Source organism: Zosterops lateralis (assembly GCF_965231275.1).
Source record: "Zosterops lateralis genome assembly, chromosome: 4".
In the NCBI taxonomy this organism is placed as follows: domain Eukaryota; kingdom Metazoa; phylum Chordata; class Aves; order Passeriformes; family Zosteropidae; genus Zosterops; species Zosterops lateralis.
In genome coordinates, this window is record NC_139765.1 from 53,556,421 (window position 1) to 53,577,979 (window position 21,559).

The window sequence follows — 21,559 nt, forward strand, 5'->3', positions numbered from 1 at the left end:
TCATATTTGTTAGATATCTTTCAGGTGATATACAATAAAAACCTCTTATCTTTATTCCTAGCTTCTCTCCTCCTGCTCATTTTTTCTCCAAAAAAACAGAATAATATTGGAGTCCTCTGACCTGTTTTTGGAAATAGATAACTAAAACTCACAGAGTTTTACAGATTTTCTCTGTTGTCATTGGAGACATCTATACAGAGCAATTCATCTGGCATATTTTAGAGAATTAAATGATGAGGCAAACCATATCCCACTAAATGACTTTCTCACCATTCACTCTAAAAGCTCTGTAATCAACTAGTTCATGTGCAGACAGCTGCACTCATCACATCTAATGTGAAACAAATTGAATTCTATTCCTACACTGTTTGGCTATTTGAATAGCTAAAGTCTCTATGTTTCCTGTATTATTCCATTTCTGTACTTTCCACATTATCTACTTGCATGACACACACAAGATAAGGCAAACTCAATACATCATAGTAGTTTTGCTATGGCCTTTCACAATGCTAAGAAAAACTGCACCTTTGATCACCTATATCATCATGTGTCTGTACTGTTTCTGTTATTTCTCATGGGGGAAAAACAAAAAAAAAGCAATACCATTTAAGTAGTCCTTGTCTCTAATCTATGGACTGTTCAATATTTGTAGTGTGTCAATCTGCTGAAGTTATAAGCCCTTCTGTTTTTCTGTGCCTAACCTTATTACTTTCCATTTCCTAGCAACAAATCTTATAGTTCAGGCACAGGCTTGTGACCCTCTTCTATAGGAGTCATGTTCATTTCTTCTACCCTCAGTGCTTTTTCCACAATCTTCTATTATTGTCAGGTTTCATCATCCTTCAACTTTTCCCTACTCAGAAACCCTCTTGTTACATATTTTTCCAGCAATTCATACCAAGATGTGTGTTCATACCTATTTAATACTCCATTAGAAACCATTATCAAGTCAGGACCATGAAGATAAAAGATTTACATTTTCAGAATTTTTTTTCATTGATCTGGTTGTTATTGATTCTGACAGAGGGATCTCTGAGGGAAGACAAAGAAGCAATTATAGCAGTAGCAAGGAAGAAAATCTAAGAGAATTATAGCCATCTTTACAACTTTAGAAGTGGCAGAAGCACATACAAACTTAAGAAAATAAAGGTAGATAGATCTGTATTAATTTTTCATATATGATCCTTAATAAAAGATCTATGTGTAATCTCTGAAGACACTGAACCCCATGAGAATTATTCCCTTTTTTTGATCACTTCCCATTTAGCCACTGTACATCAACATTTACAAGGTCTGTGTTATCACAGACTCCAAGGACTTCACAATCTGAAAATCATCTATATAAAACAGGATGACATTTTTACAAGACAAAGAACAAGAGGAAGGGCCAGACTCCAAACGACTGGTTTAGTAACCAAGATCTGAGTTGACTTTAATTATCTAAGAATTATCCATGTAGCACCAATTTGCATCTCTAAGTTATTGAAGTACCAGCATTTACATTTCCTTTTCAGAGGCTCCTTGGTCCAACCAGTGAGGCACACAGCTTCTTTTTCACCCACATTGCAGCTTGGATGCAAGAGGGAGAGGCACACTTTTTTTTTGCCTATTTCTCTCATCTGAGTTGTCCCCTCTGGACAGAAATCAAGAGAGATGTGGTGGTGCGCGTGCCGCAATTCCGGTTAAGTTTATGGTTATTTTAAAGTTAAATTTATTGTTCAAGATGGCTTCCCTTCCCCTCAGACTTTCCCGCCTAAACCCCTGTTGTCCTGGAAACCTACACCCCATAATAGTTGTTTACAAGTTTCAGTTACCTGTCAATCTTTGGTTATGTAATTTCCCCTCCTCCCTGTTATGCATCTCTCCTCCCCAAGCTGAATGTTACTGGTTGTAGTTATGATTGAAAGCTGTTATGCCACTCCCCAGTTGATTGTCATTGGTCCAAGTTGTTCCTACCCCTTACAACCCACCCCCAAATAAAAAGCCGTGCACAAAGAGGTTCGGGGTCTCTCCGGAGCCCACCTCTGAGCGTACGCATCAGTTGCTGGTACCTCCCGAGAGTCCCGTCTCTTGCTTGCTACACCTGCGCTAGGGTCTGGGGTTTGCCACTCCTCTGGCAAAGGGAGCCCCTGGGTTGTGGTGGCGGCAGGGCTGGCCGGAGCCGCACCCATTGGAAGCCGACCACTGCAGAGAAATGCAGCTACAAACTCACAGGGATCCTGAATGCTGAGGGAGGCAACTCTCAGCTCTGCTGTCATGGCAGTACCTTGGCACAAGGGAGCCCTGCCCAAGCACAATAGCCAGTTGTGTCTATGTACCACACATACTTCACTAATAGCACTGTACCTAAACCACACCTTATCCCTTCATGTTTGCTGTGCAAATTGATGTATGCATTAGGAACTTGAAGTAAAAACTTGAGTTTAGGAACATCACTTTATTTTACACATTCCTCAGAATTTTCTGTTTCACTATACAAGGTTTAGAAAAACTCACTTATTAAAACAAGAAATTTATTAAAACCATGTGCATTTTATGCCCGGGTAAGAAAGAAACCTTGCCTAAGCACATTGTGCATAAACAATATCCCTTGCTGGTAAGAAATGGGGAAAGTGACAAACAGAAAAAATTATCAATGTTTGAGCTGCAATTAGTCCATGCATAAAGGAGAATCAATACAACAATTTGTAACTATCAAAAGCTGGAGCCTTTAAAAGCCTTCCCACAGTGGTTGTATGTCAATATAAGGGTTATTTTCAAACACCTTTAGTTGTTTTTCTCTAAAATGATAAGCAGTGGACTCTAATATCCTGAGGCTTTCTCTTCAGATCTCTGGGTAGGACTTGGAAGAACCACACCAGAGACTGCACTAAATAAGCATTTCAAGTTTGCACAGTCTGGCATGTTTTGAGGAGTCTAACTGCCCTGTAGCTGCACACCCTGCATACAGATGATGACTTGAGGTTCCATATATCATTTCTGCCTTCCCTTAAAATGCATAATAATCATCTCTAAAAAGTGGGACACAGCTACCATAACCAGCCATATTATGAGTTGTGACTTGATGCTACCTAGGGATATATTTATAAAATGTGATTATGTGTGACACAGGAACACTGCCAATACATTTTTGTCTCTCCAATCAAAATCAAGCTATATTGGGAGCAATTACACAGGAAAACCAGACATTGATCCAGTTGCAATTCAGGGTGAGCAATAATGTGTCTTCTGTGATTGTATCTGTTTCCTTGGCCTTACAGTCAAAAGAAAGAAATCTACTACTTACGTCTCTATAAGATACAGAATTTTCCATTTTTTCTCATCTTAAAGAGTTTGATGAGTATATGTACGGCAAAACTTGAAAAAAAAATCTGAGCAGGCAGCAGAGTACAGTGCATGGGTGATATATAGCTACTTCCTTTCCACCAAGTCTGTACAAACTCTATCCTCTGCCTGCCACAAGTAAGCAAACCTCCCTTGTCTTTCCACTGAAAAACATACAGTTCTCAGGGAAATATTCATGTAGTGAATGTCAAGGACCATCTCTTACTGTGCGTCTTAGTGTGATTTTATGATATTTGTATCCCCAGCTGTCTGTTTTGCTTATGGTAGATATGGAATCCTATGCTTTTAAGATCATATTTGAGAGTAAAAGGGGGGAGAAGGAGAAGCAGTGGAATTTTTTTGCAGAAATTCAAAAACACAGTGATAAGAGCTTCAGCTCTCTCAGTGCTTGTTGGCTGCAGCACAGACAGCAGGAGAGAGCTCATGTTTGCTTTTAGTTAGTTTTTAGCTAGCAGAGGCAGAGAAGTTCCCCCGACTGTGGCTTTTCTTTTTCTTGGAACTGATCAGCCTGCTCTGGACTGAAAACCCATAAAAATACCTGGATCTCACACCTGTGGCCCACCCTGGCCTGGGCCTTGGCATTTGCCAGTGCAGGAGGGGCTGATAAGACTCTGAGCAAGCTGAGCTACATCCCAGACAAGGAATTTCTGAATTTGCCATCTCTTCAGAACAGAAAGTAGTTTCACTTTTTAATATTATTTGTTTCCTCATGTTTTTTGAATACTTTGCTTGTTAAATAAACAGTTTTTCCGACTTCTTTCAAAGGAGATTTACCTCTTGAACCAGTTGGAGGAGGGGCTGCTTGAATCTGGTTCCTAGAGGGACTCCTTTGAAAGTTCCCTCCCTAAATTTGCCCTAAACCAGAACAAATACTTTGTGCTGCTCTTCTACTCTGCAAGTAATATATGTGGCAGAGAGCACATCTCTAATCTCAGGATATTTTGTATTCCTCAGACAGCTCAGATAACCACCATGTTATTAGGATACTTTCCAAGTTCTTAGGAACAATCTTCCAGTATACAGCAAGTGCAACACCCAGATTCAAAACCACATCTAAGTGACTAGATGATACCCATATTAAAAAGAAACAATTTTAAATGCAAACTATTTTTCGATCTATTTGCTTGCCAGTTGACCTGGATTTTGGGTTTTCTTACCTTTATAAAAATCCTTGGAAGCTGTTAAAGGGTTGACTTTTTTATACATGGTATCCAGTATGGTTGATGAATACCAGTATGCCAGACCCAATAAAATAAACACTAAATTTTCTATCGAATATAGTATAGTTGAAACTTTATAAATATAGCGTTTATAAATATAATATTTCTGAAATTTTTCTGGTTAGAATATAGATTTTTGCTTTTTTCAACTAAACAATGAACAGGTAAAATTTAAGATCTACTTTTCAAGAAATATTTGTGCAAACTGATGATGTTGTTCCATTTCAGAATTTGAAATAAAAAGGGTGAGTCAATTCTATTCAGTTAAATACTCACGATCTCACAGTATTCAAGTTGGCTCATTGGGTTTTAATTCTTCCAAGCATGGGAAACTTCTGAATAGTAGTAACTAGAATCAATTTCTGTCTGCTGTGATATTTGAATGTGATTGTGCTTGTAGGACAAGATCACAGATAAAGATAAAATTATTGCAATCATCCTCTAAGAACATTTTTCCTTGACTAATTTAACCTGAATAGATCGATTTTCTACTTCTTTATTATTTGTTATATTGGTAAATTCTAATTACAAATGTCTTGAGCAACTCTGAATCCTTATTTGCTTTAAGTTACAACATGTGGGTAAATGCAGCAAGGAGATATGTAGTTAGCATATACCTACAACTGCAAATACAACAAAGTGCTGCAGGAACAGACATAATATTTTGCGTCCAATCTCTTCAACATGAAACACAATGTGCTATCCAAAATTATTGGATACCTTAATCCTCAGAATTAATAAATACTTCCTTTGCTGGGTTAGAGAAGCTCCTAAGATACACTATCTTCCACATAGTTAATATTTCATACTATTAGATATGCTTTAAGCAGCCATTGAGAAAACTTCTGGCTTGCAGCTGACTGTAGAGAACATGCAGAAGTAGACGAGTGTCTATGGTGCCTAAAAAATGCAGATGAACAGGATCTCTCTGCTGGCCCTGAGAGGTACCAGCCTTCCCCAGTTATATGAGGAACAAAACACTTACATTGGAATTCACCAGTTAGTGAAACATAGAAAAGAATTGGCCTGTAAGGGATGAACTGAATCCTGTCTCTTTCCTCTTGAATACCTTGCTTAGTTTCCTCAGATTCTCCATTTTTGCATAAGGTCACATCTGGTAAGAGGGTCTAACACATCTAACTTGCTCTTGAATCCAGGACTCCTTTGATTTTACACCTGAACTTGGTTGATTACTGCTGAGTACATCACCCTAGAGCAGAAAAACTAAACAGTGCCATCTCACGATGTCAGTAATTTTAAAATTATTCTCTCCTCATTGTAATTCCTATGCTACAGTATTTAGCCTACATGATTTCACTGCCATTGCTTTTAATATAAATTGTTATTTTTCTCTTTGTATTTGAATGTAAGATTTGTCAAGATAATGTCACTGACAGTGACCCTCCTGAAGAATTACTCTATTGAGTTTGTCACTTTACAGGCCATTACTAGATTACTTTTTACATAAATTAATTATAAATGCAGTTTATTTATACTATCAAATGCCATTAACAAAATCTTTTTCTCCTTTTTCCTTATATATTCCCTCTAATGCCTTATTTCATTTTTAAGTAAACTTTATAGGAAAACAAAAAAGGCTGGTGTTATTCAGTTGCAGAGGTATTAAAACCATTCCATTTCCCCTCACATCTGTCCTGATGGTTTGCAGAACACTTGTATTACCAATCAGGTCATAAATCAACAAGTGGGAAAATTAGAAATTTGTACTAACATTAAATGATGTTAGTACAAATCATTTGATTTGATAGATTTAAGCGGAGATTTTAAATCTAAACATTCAAGTTAAGAAGCTTTGTTTTCCTCATAACATGTCTCAGACCTTCTTCCTGTTAATAAAGATAAGGATATCTGAACGGCTTAAAAATGCTACAGAACTGAAACTGATCTTCCTTACACAGACTAAAAGGTAAAAAAACCCGAATTTTTTTTCACTCAGATATTTCTTTTATTGAAATAACAAGGGTTAATTTGTTCTGCCTCTTTGCTACAGCTTGAGTTTTTCACTTGATCATATTAGAAAGGATAAATCTGGATATCCTTACCTATCAAAAGATGCAAATCAATTTTTCATTGAGGAATGAGAGTAAATCCTTTATCACCATCACTTACATATTAATTATTAAAATACCTTATGAATTAGATCTTGTTTCTCAAAACAGAATTGACCTCAGTCAAGTTCTGCATCATGAATTTTGTATGTGGAGCATATATATTGCTCAATTAATCAGTACTTAAGATCTGTACATAAGAAAAAGCACAGCCATAAATTGCACTTGCTTTTAGGTTCTACATTCTAATTTCACACCAGGAATTTTCATAATCACTGATTTTAATCACATGGATTCGTGAAGTACCTCAGAATCACAGCAGCTCCAAGCTCTGCTTGCTGCACCTGCTTACATTATGGTCGTACATTACTTAAATCCATTAAGAGTGATTCAGATCACTCTGCAATCTTAGTTTCTTGTACAGCCACCTGGATTAATTACCTGAAAATAATTAGCCTGCCAAAGCAGAATTTATTTTAAATCATTCCCTGCTAATTCCCAATAATAAGTTAACACTGGTAAAAATTCTTTAATTCATTTAACATAAAGGCTTGGGAAACTAGACATCAGGATTCTTTGTTAAAAGTGGTGTGCCATAGTCCATAATGCATTTGCAAACCAAGCCAGGCACCTGTGAAACTATGATAAAAGTACATGAAAGGAATTTTGAACTGAATTTTATGAATTCAGATCTATCCTTGTTTAAGCTTTAGCCATGTTTTCAAACATTTGCCTGTACCACCAAAATTTCTTAAAAAATGACACAGAATGATGACATGTGATGTAGGTATGATAGAAAAATATCACAGATATTAATAAAACTCCAGCAGATATTCCCCCTGCCACTCCCACTCCTGCAGCTGAAAGCTGTCTCTATTTTTTTAGCAGGGTACAGATTAGTGAATCTAGATTTGCTACCACAGTGAGTCCTAGCAAGATCTGCAGAGTTTAGCCCTTCCCAACTCACTGTTATTTGTCCGTATCTGATCTATTCATCTGCTATTGTCTCATATTATACTTAGTTTTTTGACCCTATCAGAATACAGTACCAGTGGCATCCTATAATTCCAGGTGTTTCTGACAGTAAAAACTTCTAAATTATCAGCTGCCTATAAGAACTCATATCTTGCAAAAAAATGCAAGACGTGCCCAATTTAAACATTTTTTAAAGTTTGGGTTTTTTTTTTCTCTGTGGGTAGTTGTAGACTTGAGAGGAGGAATTTTAAAAACCTGAGTGAGGAGCATAGCACCAGTACATTTTAAGTGGGACATGTGGTTCTATTGTGCTTAATGCCTCAAAAAATGTCAAAACTTATCAGCCTGAAAGTACACCACTTAAAAGCTTCTGTTTTAATGATAAATAATGATTTGAGAATGCAAATTTTGTACTCAGTGAAAGAATAGAGAGGTGTCAGCTTTCTTGAAGAAAACATTTAAAACAGTCTGAGCTGAATATTAAGTCAGGGGAGTTTTGCATAGATTGATGTCTTAGCAACTTCAAAAGATAACAGAAGAAGATTAATTTTGTAAACGGCTGATTCCACAATAATGCTTCTCTGGAGAGTTCAAAATTCTTTATGAGAAATTTCATTCTTCTCGAGTTTCTTTAAATGTTTTGCGTAGATGCTATTTTCTCAGGAAAAAAATATTACAATGTAAGAGTGATCATTAATTTTTATTTTAGATGACACCTTATTTTGAGTTAGCCTCCTAGCTTCTGTTCTTTAATTCTCATTTTCTGGTATTATTCTGCCCTTTCAGGATGAATTTTTTTGATGTTCCCTTTTTAAACGGGGTTAATGCTTCAGTGTGTCTCTGTGTGTTCAGCCAAAATTAATCTTTTCTCAAAGGCATTAAATTAACATATCTAAAAAACAAATAACAGCAAGGCTTTCTCATCCACTCAGACTATGAAATTAGTTCCAGAAGAATAAATTAAAACATTGTAAAGCTGGGTTAGGTGATAATATTTTTCTTTCTTTAAAGTCCAGATAATGTTACAGAATCACAACAGGAGTGAGGTGGGCAGGGAACTCTGGAAACCACCTGGTTCGACCCCTCTTCTTAGGGCAGGCTCAGCTAGATGAGGCTGCCTCTGTCCAGCCAGGTTTTGAGTTTCTCCAAGGATGGAGATTCCACAACTTTTTTTAAACAGCCTGTTCCAGTGTTATAGCAGATTTGTCACAAAATCTGAGAAAGCAACATAGTTGCTGTCCTTTGTCCAAAGACCAAAGAAAAGGCTGCACACTTAGAATATATTTCAAGTCTTTTCTTCGCCAGGAGAGGGAAGTAATGTTGCAGTGACCCCCTGAAGAAGCAGACAACATTTACCTAAGCACTGATGGCAGAGGGGAGTCAGTGCTTACACCAATTCTCTGCTCCATTCTCAATTATCCCTGCTTGCACAAAAAAAGTCAAATTACCAAGTATCCCAATTACTCTCCAGGATAAATCGCCCAGCAAAGCAAATAAGATGTCTCTTTTCAAGTATGTGAGTAGAAGTCAAGTGCTGTCCTTACCTTTATAAGTGTAAAATTCATCTATCTGTAATTACATTTTATCACAGAGTTACATTTATCCCTAAAAGTTCTAAAATATGTAAATGTAAATATAAATACAAATGTATGACTAAAGACAGGCAAAAACCAGCTACCATACACTGCATATAAATAGAACCTTTGGGAGGAGAGAGACACACACACAGAGGAGAGGTGGTGGGAAGAAAGAGAGTTTCATTTCCATACAAGAAATAGCACTGTATCCATGCTGCAATTCTTTCCCTGGAAGGAAGTACAAAGATAAATCTTTTTCTTAAAATCAAAACAAAATCATCTTTGAAACACTTCCATCCACTGCAAACACATGCTCAAGTCCTGTTCCTGTTAACTGATAAGCACTTATGTTGCATTCAACAACTTCTCACGAAGCACTCAGCACATGCCAAGGTAAAAACTCTTATAAAACACCTGCTTGTTTTGTAGACAGAATAATGAAGTTAAATAGAATGAGAACACTAGAGTAATGTGATGGGAAAACATACTGCATTGTGCCACGATTACACCATTGTGCATATCACCATTTATAAACCTAATTAATGGAAAAAATTCTTCTCTTTACAGAACTTTAAATACAAAACACCAGTTTTGCATAAATATCTCATTTGGATACAAAGAGTGATAGGAAAAATATTTCAAAGGTGGCAACTTATTAAAATAAGAACATCTTAAGTGATAATAATCACTTTTTGCCTTGGAAAAACAAAGATAAATAGAACCATGAAACTTTCAATAGGTCTAAATATTCATTGATCAAAAAAACAGATGGGCTGGTTACTAAAAGTAACCATCAAGAACCCAAAATACTAAGTGTGCCATATCTCAGAACACTGCTTTTCTATTTTCATGTAAAAACTCTTTAGATGTACACAGTAATAAGCTGTACTAGTTACATATTAGAAATTTCTTTTCCTGATAAATTAAATTAATTTTAAAATGCCTTTTATAAATGAAAATTAATTGAGTCTAGAAACCATTTTTTCCTAGCTCTCCAATGAAAAACACAGGCAACAATAAAACAGGAATCTACAGTCAGCAGTAACTCACATCTCGTGTACAAATAAAATTTCTATTACCAATCAAGTTCTATCCCATTTAAAATCATGATGAATGATGAGATTTTCTGAATTTAGCATTCCAGGAATGAATATCTAAGCAGAAAGAAATGTCTTATCAATCACATCAGTTCACTGTGTGCTGGTGGTTATGATCAGCCTTCAGTCATGAAGGTATCATGGAATATTACACAGATCAATCCTTCAGGGAAGCAAATCTTCATAATTTGAAAATTAAATAAAGTAAGTAAACAAAAATAAATAATCTTCAAAGTGATTTCTTGCAATCAAAAGTAAATCAGTTGCTCCAATAAACAGAAATGTTTGTGTTTTCTTACCCTTGCAAATACCCTCCACAAGACACACATAGGTCCTTCAGAATACAGACCACACTTTGTGAGGTGAAAACAACTATGTTGAATGTTTGAGTATATTAATTGAACTTGAACCTACTGACTACTACATGAGTGAAGGGATATAGTGAATTAAATGAGGTGAGAAGTTGGGTTAATATGCATAAGGGTAGGAAATCATGTGGGAAAATTAGTATTGAAGAAAAGGAAAAAGTGCCTGTCTCAAAAAATGCCAGTTACTTCTTGATACTATATTTTTTTTTTACTGTGAATATGATTATATATTGTAACTGACTACTCAGAGAGAATTTGGGAGGATTTTCAACTCCTGTAGATACTTAAAACCTGGGGGGTCATGGTCCTAAATAACCTGATTATGCTGACCCTGAACTAGGCAGAGGGTTGGAGCAGGTGACAGCTTCAGATGGGCTGTGATCCTGTGATTGCTAGGGTAGAAAAATGGTATCTTGAATGGCTAAGAAAGCCAGGGTTTTCCTTTCATTTATCTGCTAATTTTTAATATAAGACATTATTAGTGATTGAGGTTAGGATGCCCATCAAAACTGACACACAGCATCACTGTTTATTCCCAGCTCAGGAAGTCTTGTATGTAAAATATCCACCTCTATCAGACACAGCAGCAGTTCTGACCTGCAGAACAAAAATTGTGGATTAACAGGAAAAGGCGAAGTGTTTAAGACCATCCTCTTCCTCTGCCTCTGAATATATGACTAAGAAAATAAAATGTTTGGGCATATAACACACAAAACAAATTAGTACACTCGTACATAATGTGGAATAGCCTACTACAGGGAATATTTAACATATCCCATGGCACAGGAAGTTAACCTCAAACAAATGTTTCTTTTTCTTCCTTCTTTCTTTCCACTCTTTTTCAGTAAATCACTGTTTCAAAATCACATACATTTTTGTTAGTGTCCAGAATACTTTCATCTCTGTTTATTGCCATACTTAGAGTCAGCAACAGAAATTATGACAGATATTGATGAAATATAATATATCTAGGGAGTGGAAGCTTTCATATAAAAATGTATATCTTATCTTATTATGCTAAACTTTCATGCTCACGGAATGAAAATAGATCACCTTGTGCTTTAAAAACACAGACCCAGAAAAACATCTACTGGAAATATAGGTAATTATCACTGCAAACCTTACAATATGCCGCCTACCTTTGTCATCATCACAATGTTTCCCATTTTCCAGCAACATACTATGTTCCATACCAGTGTTCTTTAAAATCACTAAAGAATCATTTAGACTTTTAACTTCATATTCCTGGAGGCAGGGATTCCCTTTTCATGAAAATTGCACAGGAAGAAAAAAACTGTGAACTACAACCAACATTTGTATCAAGCTAATAGTCTGATGAATTACCTAAAGCAAGAAAAAGCTTCCACTCAGAAGTTAAATTCAAAATGACCTTGTGCTTTTTCAAAAGTGCTTGCAGCTGAGGTCATTGGAAAAAAATTTGATAGAGAGTGGTTCTCTCTGCATAGTTAGAAGGCATGTGTAGTGCATGAATTACCACCAAGTAAGGAGAAAACCAACAAAAACAGAGGAAAGTACATTACTCCATTCCTTTGTAAAATAACAGCAAATATTTTCTATAATAATTATGACTTCTAATGAAATAATTTAGGGTTTTAGCAACTTTATTTCACCATGAAGTATGGGCTGCACATTTCAAATCTACATTAATCAATTAATCCTATTTGTTATTGGCCTCCACTGTTAACATCATAAGCACCTGTAACTACATTTCCCCAGCAGGCAGAACCCAGCTCCACAGAATATTATGTAGTGTTGTTTAAAAATATATATTGTAGTTGGGTTAAAGCTTATTAAATTACTGAATCAAAAACAATGAAATGGAAAAGAAGTTGGAACTGCTAGTGAGTGTTTTAGTTGAAATTTAAATATGTAAATTTAAAGTAATTCACTATTTGCTTATGTAAGGAAATTATTAATTAATTTCAGAAGGAGATTTTCAAAAGGTTTGTTTTTTTTTTTAATCCTTTCTCTTCTGAACACATAAGCAACCACTGTCAAATGATTTTACTCTGTCAATAAGACTGTACGAGTCCTCAATTTATTTCCATAATAGCAGCTTTTCACTGGAATATTTTGATCGACAGATTCATATTTTTAACATCTGCCTCTTTTGGGAGCAGCTTGATGTTAGGATGAAAAATGCTAAGATGAAAAATACACTAGAGGTTTCAGAGCAGGTGAAAAAACTCACATTTCTGATTAAATGAGAACTGCTTCTAATCCTGTTTTCCACTGTGCCTAAAAGTATCCCATATAATGAATAAAACCCAACTTGTCACTTATGGAACATTTAAAGAAGAGAGGGGCAAAAAATGAGTACATGAAACTTACCATTAAAATTTACTGCCCGGATGTAGCTAAGTAGTTCTTTCCCATCAGTTGTGCTCATCCTTGGGCACAGACCAATATATCCAGGACAGAGATCCTTATGCATGTTGTGCAGGGCATAGGCCATGGAATACACTGCATCAATGACAAACTGAACTTTTCCTTCTTGTTCATAGGCTGAATCTCTCGCAATTCTTTCTAAGCCTGCAGAAGAAAGAGAAAGGGTTCACCTCTATTTGTGTGTGCACAAGTGTGTACCTGCATGAGCATTTGCACGCAAAAAAATTCACACTGGAAGGTAAATAATTACAGCTGGATTGACAGGTAAAGTCAGCATTCCTCTATCCATCACCTAAATAAACAAGACAAGGGAAAATATGGCCATCTGGTTTTCCCTCTAATCATTGTAAGCTCTGCCAGGTATGTAAACAGTATGTTGATTTCCAGGCTAGGAAAGATGACAGAACATTTCATTACAAGAAAAAGATATGTAGATATATGTGTTTCTACAATCCAGTAGAAAAATTCTCTTTCCACTTTATTGATTTTCATTTAAGAGTTGTTTATTGTTATTTACAGGACAGGTCTAGAGCAGCCTCCCATTCTGTTTTAGATAAATTTAAGGCTATCTTGATTTTTATCCCTGCCTATTGTTTGATAAACCTTATTTAAACGTCTCAGGGAAAAAAGCTGAATGCTTGCCAAGTGATGTGACCATCTGTCTCTATAGTGAAAAGCGCTTATTGTAGGACATTTTCCTATATTTACTAGTGAATTATGCTTCACGTTGAGAACCATGTACTCTTCGCTGTTTCCTACAGGGATATTTATCCTTCAGAGTGAACACAGAGCTAATCAATACATCATATAATTTTTATTCTGCAGTAATTTCCCAAATTCATCATCTATGTCCAAGTACAAGGGAAGTTCTACATTAATAGGTGATATTACTTAATGGAGTTGTTAACAATAAAGCTCAGGAAAATTATACTTTAAATAAATAATAAAACCGTGAAATCCCATGTCCTGTATAGAAGTTCAGATGCTGATTTCAAAAATTCAAATCTTTATTTTCCAGGGAAAAATGATCAGCAAATCTCCATCTGAATTTGCCCTGAAATCTACAGTCAAACTCCTCTTGCCTCAGTGAACGGAAGAATTGACACTTAGGTTATCTACCAGGTTATACACTAATTCAATTTGAAAATAATTCAATCATATTATTTAAGGTTGTTTAGAAATGAGACAAAAAATTATGCATATTTTTTAAAAAATCCCCTCTTTATCTTTTGTTGTTGTTGTTGTTTCTTCTTTATATCTAAGCACAGGATTTTATCAGTTCAAGATATCAGTTTTGCTGAGTCCAATTTTATAAATGTACACTGTGCCTGAATATACCCTGGACACAGGATCTTTCTTTAGACAAAGTATGTAAGCCCCTATGACAACAGAAAAAAGCCAGGGAGCATACTCAGAAACCTTTCTTCTGTTTGTCTGCTGCACTTCAGTACCTCCATCTTGCACTACAGTAATAACATATGAACGAATCTGTAATCTGACAAGCGGTAGTGGTTTGTGCTTTAAACACCCCTGAGCACTGGAAGCGATAGATAGCCTTGAAAAATCATGGTGTGCTGTTATTTCTCCTCAGGGATTACTTAAAAAAATAAAATCACTACTTCTTGAAAAGCTAAAAACCGTTTGAAGAGGAAGACAGAGATCATTTTTATGATTTGTACAAGTAGCTTTACAGACACTTTTTAAGACATGCTCTCTAATGAATGACAAATAATTAGTGAATAATGCAACTGTACTGCAAATAAACAAACAGGAAAAATCTTTCCTTGAACATGCTGAAAATTACACAATTAGTTGCAGTGTATTGCCCAGACATAAAAGAAGACATGAAGGATGGAAAATATGAAGCTTAATTAGTTTACAAATTTACTGACTTATTTCATTTGGGAGCTCCCCTCCAACAGCAAATGATGGAGAGCGCATGCTCTCCACTTTAATTGTTCCTGCCTTGTTAAGGACTGTGGGACAAGTGAAGGGTGGAGTTCACAGAACTGCTGCAGACACAGAGCAGTAACAGTAACCTGGATGCACTCCCAGAGCTTCCATGTTCTCTAAAAAGGATAGTCAGGATAAGAGGAGTTATAAGGAGATCCAGTTTTATTGCCAAGATAAATACAATTCCCATTTCATAAATGGATACATGTGTATGCTGATTGGTGAAAAACAGAGTGGAAATGTTTTCTGTAATATATTCTAAGTCATAAAACACTAAAAGTTGCAAACAGTTATGAAAGTATATTGTACTAAGTGATACAGTGAAAAAAAGATTTTTATTCTTCCCTATGTTCTACTGTAGTTTAAATGCATATAAAACATTTTTGCATAAATTTCTTCCATGGCATAAGATTTTACCTTTACTCTTCACACATATATATGTTACTATAAACCAATTTATCATATAAATTACAGAGGAAAAAGACTACTTTATTCAGACTGAATGTGTTTCTATACATACAAGGGGTAAGGACCATCACAGAATTATCATATTTAAATCAGTCAAACCCAGAAGGCAATAGGCAAGAGGAGCCTCTCTGCTTTGCGTAACTAAAAAACACAGCAAATGGGATTATGTGCTTTTTCTTCTTGACTTTTCTTTTCATTTTCTCTTTCTGTAATTCTCAAACATCTAAACTAACAATTTATAAGGATGACAAGAACTCATCAACTTAAATTACATTGCACTGCTCGAAATAGATGTTAATGTATAGCAATAAAATGATGCATATTGTCTACGCCATAAGTATGGTCAGCTCCTACAGATATAATATTACTTGATAGGAAGACATGATTATAATTTTTCTTCAGACTTGTATGCCAAATAATAATTGTTTCATTTATAGTTTGACTCTCAGCTTTACAAAGCATGTTTCTATACACATTGGTGATTTGAAGGAACATAAAAATTTGTACCTCATAAAATAAATATTTTAATGCTTCCTTAATGATCACTTCAATTTCTTATCCTACAGTTTTTCCTCTAGAAAAATTGCTTAAGCTGTGTCATTATCAAAAACTATGAGAAAGTATTCCCAGTTCTTGAACCTCCAGTTGTCAGACCCATGGTCTGACAGTTTGTCAAGAACTGAGAACTGGCCTCACCAGTTCCTGACCATCTCTTCCTGATCTCCAAAAGAGAAATCCATGGCAAATGTGCCATGGCGTTTTCCAGCAGGTCTCCCAATCTAACTGTTGAAAAGTGTAAACCTGACATCAGCAGGATGTCAAGACTTACTCCAACCAATGAAGAAAGTGTGTAGACATAACTACTGATGCTACCATCTTGAGCTTAAGATCTAGGAGAGCAATGACATTAGCCCAGGAAATGTCAGCCATTCCTAGATCAATCCATTTGAAACCTGTTTTGGGAACACTAAAGCAAGCCACAGGAATGATCCCATAAAGCTTGTAAATGTGAAACAGTTGCTACTGGTACTCTTGCAACTCCTGAGCAAGAGTGACAAGCTGGACTGTTGCTGGAGGTATTGCTTCCATACCTGCACATCATTTCCCCTTTTCATCCTGTACTTCTATGCTGCAGATAAAAGCATGCATCCTCCTCAGGATGCTGTAACTCAGCTATGACAGGGAAAGATAAGGAGCATAACAGCAGGAAGGTGAGACATGGATTAAGTGGCAGCGATGTGACTGGGGCTACTAGTCTGAGGGGGAAGAAGGTGAAGCAGGTGGTATTGTCAATTCCATAGGTATGAACTGGGAATCAAGAGATTTCATGGAATGTAATCAAGATAAATTAGGCCTTTACAACAATAAATTAAAATGTATCTTCATAAAAAACTTAAGATCATGCAGTAAGTAAATAAAGATTAATGTCAGATAGCTGAGGTAATTAATTGATACATGGGAGATGATATCACCTGTGAGAGAGAAATAACTATCTGAAAGAATCAAAACTTAAGTTGCTCATATCAGTTGGGTGATAAATGTTGCATAATTCATCCAAGTTTTAGAAAACTTACTCTTAATGATAATCTTAAAGCTCATGTTGAAACAACTTCTGCACACATGTAAGTCCATGACAATAGGAAAACTTCAGAGCAAAGTTCCCAGCTATTTTTCTCTTAAGAATATAAAAAATTCTAAATAAAGCAAACTTAAGCTGCAACTTGTGACATAGAGGGAAAACAATACTTTTCATTTAACTGCCTCATTTCTGGAAATCAATAGTTCTCCTAACATTTCACAGCCATCCCATTCCTTCTGTCTCACAAATCTGATTCCATTTAGTATTACTGAAAGCAATTTATGTAAAAATGCAGCCTGCATTAACTCTCGTGATTATTTTGATTTTTTTTTATTCCATCCCATACATCTAGTTAAAATCTTAATTTATCCTACTTGAAAACAAAAGGCTGAAGTCAAGGATCTTTTATACAACAGCTGGTTAGAGCTTCAAATTGGAACAATGTTGCAATGGCGTAGGGTTTGAGAAAGGTTTTGGGCACTAGAGAGCTTTGGGACACAGGAGAAGGGCTCCATAGTTTAGAAGAGTAGAGATAGCTGGTATGGGGATGCAGTGTGAGTAGAAAAAGTATCCTAATATTGACAAAATAGTCATCAAATCTTCATGTTAGAAAAATACTGCAAACAAGACAGTATGAACACAAAGGTAGAGCTCCATGTAGGAAATAGGATGCTTCAAGATATCATCTCCTAACCTCCAGTCAATGGCCATTTTTTCTTCATCAATCTCCTTCATTACTCTTTTTTCAATGTTCAGAACTGATTGGAACAAAAGTGCACAGATTACTTTCATTCTAAGTTCAAATAATGTCTCACTGTCAGCTTTCTTCCATTGTTTTTGGGTACTAATGCTCAAAACCTTATAAAACTCAAAGTTAAAACTTCAGAAAACTTCCAGTGTTCCTCTCTGAAAACTCTCGGCTAGAAATTATAGAAATGTACTTTTTAAAAACTTTCACCTGTTGCAACATGTCAGTCTTTCACTTAGAATGGAAACTACTTTTTCATCATCATCTGTTATAGCAAGATCTTTTGTTTTACTAGCCTAAAAATGTTATACTTGAGATTTTCTGGGCAATTATTGATACATCCAGCAATGGGATAATATTAATGGGCTAATAATAAAAAAATAGACATATTCTATCTCTGCCTTACAAATTCAACCGCCAGCTATAGATTAGACTATATGCTATTTTGAACCACTTGTTTTTGTGTTGGCTATTGTTTGATTTATGTATCTTACCCTTATGTTTGGTAACCTTGGACAAAATCAATATTTATCTGGAAAATTAAAATGTTAAAAAAAAGAAACAAACCAGAACAAAACAAAAGACTGGCATGTCTTGTCCTTCAGCCAGTTAAGCAAACTGAGAACAGTTTGCTTAGCAGTGACAAGGAGGGCCAAGAATATCCTAATTTGTCACCAGCAATGAAAGGTCTTTATCCAGAGCCTGTACTCCTCCCTCCTTTCCACAATCCCTCACACTCTTTTGTGGCCTATCTCTTCTCATATGTGCTGGGAAACAAATCTTTTATGGAATGTGATTTGAGTAAGGGGAGAAATCTTTCTGGGATAATGGTGGGAGGACAAGTAATGTGCAAGAGGGGAGAAAAAGTTACAATATTTTCTCATGAACAGACTTTATTCCATTTGCCTCTCTTTACCTGCTTTTTTTAGATACACCTGTGCAGAATTACTGCTCAAAGACTGTTGGACCATCTCTGAACAGTTGGATTATTTTTCCAAACTTCTGTTTTGACAAGTTTGGATTTTGGATATCCAGTAATATATTTTTATTTCATAGTTGCAATTCACATTTTTTACTTACTGCTAAATTATTTATCCCCATTACTTAAGCTGCACTTAGAAGCAAACTAAGTCAAAGAAAAATAATATGTTCAATTGATTGTTTCTGTGGGCCACTCATGATCACAACTAAAACACAGTAATTTGTAAGTGGTCTCCCACTCTTCAGCTCAGGCATGATTATCCTCTATTTGTCAGAATTGTTTGGAACTCCTCACCTTTGCAGCAAGAGTTTTTTCCACGGAAAGCTGGCAGCTGTAACTAAGCCATTTCAGCAGGCTCAGCAGGAAGCACCAGGAGCATATGTTGCTCTGACTGAAGTCTTCCCGATTATTCAGCTGTTTTCCTCACACATTATAGAGTTTGATCTCTCTGAACAAATAATGCAGATCATCATCTTCTGTTATTGAAACTTAAGGGCATGATATATGTTTATGGTGAGGGAGCTGGTTTTTCTAATAGTTGTATGGTAACAGTGATGCATGAGTTAGTTTGCAGAGAGCATCACAAAACCTGAGGCTTCTCTGTAATAGTGTGGTGTCAGTTTAGGAAGCAATTCAGAGAGGAAACCAAGGATTATATCAATTTTCTCAGCCATTCCAAAAAGAAAATTGAGAATGTAGAAGCAGAGACAGTGAAATGAAGCAGTTTAACTGTCTGTTGTTTTTCAGCAACTGATGGATGTGGATTTGTGATTTAGTGAATTCTCTTGATGTAATTTTTTGAGGGTTATGCCCCTTTACATTGACCCACAAAAACAGAACAAAATTTTAAAAAACACCTAGAAGACAGCAAAATCAATTAGAAAAAGTCAGAGAAAAAAAGATTTTCAATTCCTAGAATTAAACAGGTATTTTAAAAAATTTCCTATTCAGAATTGGACTGAAACTTCACATAATTTAAAAACTTTTTAAGTACAAAATAGCAATAAGAACATTTCACATTAAGTGAATGTGCTCCAATAATTTTCATTTTGACACCACCATAAATTAAAAACTAACTTTTCTTTTTGCTTCATCATGTAACTGAAGCAAAAAGAAAATTTTTGGCCCACCCACAAACATTTTTCATTGGAAAGATCATCCTTATGTTCACATTAAATTCGACACTTTTTCAGCAAAACACTTCTAACAAATGCACAGTAACATATACCAAAGTGGAATTAAACCATAATCATAGTTATATTGAAATGTTTTGCTTCTATTACCATACGTGACATTTACTAGTGTTTTCTCTTAGGAAAACAAACTAAGGTTGCATTGCTAAAAGGAGATTCTCTATTTCCTCATTTAGAAAAGAGAGTCCCTAAAAACAGTTTGAATGTTGCTATCAGAGTGAAAAATTTTCCTTATCCTAATTAGTGCCTTAGTATTGCTTAATTATAGCTCCTTGAAACAGCGTAGAGTTAGGGAACATAGGCACTCAGAATTCTCATACATTTTAAAAACAAGTCTGCTACATCTAACAGTGACCATGTTGAGTAAATTATCTTTCTGAGCCAAAAATTGCTATGATGAATATGTTAATCTAAACACTAATGTCTGCATTAAATAAAAAGAAGACACCATATGATATGTTGTCTCAGCCAGCCCCACTAAGAATCACACCATGTATTGAAAATAAAATGTGTATAAAAGAATACAGTGGAATAAGCAATATTTCTTTCTGGCACATACATGCTAGTCAGTATGTATGTAATTGCCCATGTTGGAACATAATGTTTAGTATGAACAGATACTGGATATAACATTTTTAAAAGTTGTATTTCTTTGTTATAGACAGATTGCGGCTTTGAAATTACAAAAATAAAGATCTGTTCACCTATACTGGTTCACTTTCTGACTACCATGTGTCTGACAACCTGAGAGCAGAAAATACCTGCAGAGCAAGACACTGGAAATTTAAATCAGAGGGAGAGAGATTATTTCATTCCTAAGCAAGGATGCAGAGTAATTAGTAAGTCTGACAACACAAAAGGTATCACTAGATTTTGTCTAGGTTTTAAGCCAGAGAGCAAACCACAGTCAACTTTTGCAAAGATTTCTATGTAATTTATGTTTGGTAACGTTGGACAAAATACATTTACATGTATTCTGAAAGTTGCCTAAATATTGCCTAAATACATGGTCATTTAAATATCAGTCATTCCCCTCTTGCTTCCTCTGTTTTTATTTTAGGGAAAAACACTGCAATCAGAGATTTATCAGTTTTGCTCAACTCTTATACTTCTGCAAATTTCATACCACATATCATTTAGAAGTATCCATGATGCACTGCCTCTTCCATTCCTCTATACTTCTAGTGTTAGTACATGTTAATGTTAGGCAGTTGTTTCTATCTTATTATATTATCATACTTTTAAAAATCTTCTAATTAAATCCATTTTTCTTTACTTGTAAAAGTAAAAATTGAATGCACAAGGTCAATGTATATAGTTGTCACATTTTTTATTGTACATATATCAATATATAGTAACACATGAAATTGTTTCAAATCTATAATGATGAGTTTTACCATTAACATTCCTTAAATTCTAAGCAAAACCTCAAAGTTTATCAGCTTGATTTGTGAATATGAAATGTTGCTTTACTGATTTTTCACCAAATGAAAACAGTACACGGAAAATGTTTTAAATATAAAAAGAGATGCATCTTTCATAATGAAAGCACATCAAAAGTTTTGGTTTTGTTATT

General features: G+C 35.3%; 1 protein-coding gene across 1 annotated transcript in view; it reads right to left on the bottom strand.

Annotated features, from left to right (window-relative positions):
* Nucleotides 1–21,559, bottom strand: part of GRM8 (glutamate metabotropic receptor 8) — a gene marked incomplete at both ends in the record, with an annotated part of 310,092 nt that overhangs the window by 106,648 nt on the left and 181,885 nt on the right. The window contains one exon of the mRNA XM_083859657.1: nucleotides 13,004–13,204. Within this exon, the coding sequence (XP_083715783.1) occupies nucleotides 13,004–13,204 (201 nt within the window). The remainder of the gene's footprint in view (nucleotides 1–13,003; nucleotides 13,205–21,559) is intronic.